Source organism: Alnus glutinosa, chromosome 1 (genome assembly GCF_958979055.1).
Source record: "Alnus glutinosa chromosome 1, dhAlnGlut1.1, whole genome shotgun sequence".
NCBI classification, from domain to species: Eukaryota; Viridiplantae; Streptophyta; class Magnoliopsida; order Fagales; family Betulaceae; genus Alnus; species Alnus glutinosa.
The window spans coordinates 18,006,452-18,008,568 of NC_084886.1; the positions used below are offsets into that span (position 1 = coordinate 18,006,452).

Consider the following 2,117-nt stretch of genomic DNA (forward strand, 5'->3'; position numbering starts at 1 on the left):
ATGGCTTCTTCGTCTCCAAGAAATAAATATGACGGCCAAGATTCTCACAAGTTTCACAAATTGCCGCCGTTGGCTTCTTCGTCTCCAAGCAATAAATATGACGGCCAAGATTCTCACGAGTGTTACAAATTGCCGCCGTCGGGTAACTCGACCTCTCCGGGGTCCAACAACAAGAAGGCGTGCTCGTGTTCGCCTACGACGCACCAGGGCTCGTTCCGGTGCTCTCTGCACAAGGCCCCACCTTTGGCTTCACATGGCGGAGATCATGGCCATCAGCAGAAAACGGCGTCGTATCACCTGAGACTTCGGAGGTTGGCTTTGAGGAATTCGCTGCTGAGGATCGGCGGAATGGAGGGAGGCGACTTGGTGAAGAGGTTGTCGGCTCTGATCAGGCTCTCCTCGCACCAGAAGCCCCGCCGAACGGCGTTCCAGCCGAGGCCGAGCCGCCTCTCCCTCATGTCCAAGGCCGAGCCGCCTTTCAGGTGCGATCTGTCCGACAAGGAAATAGAAAAGTTTAATTCATTTATCATTTTACATGTGTTTTTGTTTGTTTTGAATTTGTTTTTTTATCATTTTAATTATATATTTATAGTCGTTGTTTAATTACTTCCATTAATTCTCGATCGATTAATTGCAGTATCATTTGTGCAAGGAGATGATTTACTGTGTGTTTGTGAAAGCAAAGCATGGAAAGGGTTGTGATTCAGCAGTTCAAAGTGTCTTCGATCGGTTAATTAGGGAGGCCAACGCCAAGATCGCCTAAAGATCGCAGCTTAACAGTTTCTTTATCATCTCCATGCAGTCTTTAATCTTCATTAACATTTTCTTTTATCATTTTGCACGTGTTCTTGCTTCTTTTTTTTTTCTTTTTTTCTTTTTTTTTTTTTTTTATCATTTTAATTCGCAGGTTTGCTTGTTTTTATCATTTTGATTTGCATGTTTGCTTGTTTTATGATTTTTTTCAGATAAGGTGAGAAGCTACTGACAACTTGAAAAAATATGGTGGTACTTTTCGTTTTGCATTCCTTTTTACTTTTTAGTACTCTCCAATATTGTTTTCTTCCAAAAGTTCCGGCCTAGCTTGTACCTTTTTTTTATCTTTTTTTTTAAAAAAAAAATGAATAGTAAATCGACGATTCTCTCAAAAAGCAGATACGGAATTTAATTAATATTTTTCAACAATTCTTTTACATGATCCAGGTTTTTCTTATAGAGTATTTTCTTTATGATCTCAGTGCAGTCTTTATTAACATTTCTTTTCTTTTTTTCTTTTTTTTCATTTTGCATGTATTTTTGCTTCTTCTTCTTTTTTTTCTTTTTTTTTTTTCCTTTTTTTAATCATTTTAATTAATTCGCATATTTGCTCTAATTTTATTCTTTTTCTTTTTTCTTTGATTATCATGCTTCTTTTTGAAGAAAAGCCTAAATATCGCCTCCAAAAATATTCTTTATGATGTTTATGTAATTCATTTAATGCTACATTTTTGTTGTTGGAAAAACGTCTATTTTGACACGGGATAATTCTCAGGTGCAATCTATCTTATCATTCTCTTTTTATCATTATGCATGTGTTTTTGCTTGCTTTTAATTTCTTTTTATCATTTTAATTCGCATGTTTGCTTCTTCTTTTTTTGTTTAAATGTCTGCGTATGTTATTTGTCATTTCAGTTTTTTTTTTTTTTTTTTTAAAAAAAATAATTAAAATTAAAAATTAAAATAAAAAATTTAAAAATAAAAAATAAAAATAAAAATAAAAATAAAAATAAAAATAAAAATAAAAATAAAAAATAAAAAGAGAAGAAAAATCTCTTCAATGACTAAAATCTTTTTTTTTAATAATTTTTTCGTATTTTGCAAAAAAAAAAAAAAAAAAAAAACCCTTGGGTTCTTTTTTTTTTGAGTTTCTGTTTTTATTTACTAAAAAAATTGGGGGTCTTTGGTATTTTGGTTGTTTTTATTTTGTTTGTGTGTGTTTGTGTGTGTGTGTGTTTTTTTTTTTTAACAATTTAAAAATAAAAAAAAAAAAAAAAAAGAAAAAGAGAAGAAAAAATCTCTTCAATGACTAAAATTATTATTTTTTTTATTTTTTTTTTTTAAATTTTAAAAAATATTGTGTT

General features: G+C 31.4%; 1 protein-coding gene across 1 annotated transcript; it reads left to right on the forward strand.

Moving 5' to 3' along the window:
• On the forward strand, positions 1 to 969 carry LOC133881179 (uncharacterized). Its single transcript, XM_062320144.1, has 2 exons — positions 1 to 482; positions 966 to 969. Exons 1-2 carry the CDS (start codon positions 1 to 3, stop codon positions 967 to 969), a joined length of 486 nt encoding a protein of 161 aa, XP_062176128.1.
• Positions 970 to 2,117: the final 1,148 nt, after the last annotated feature.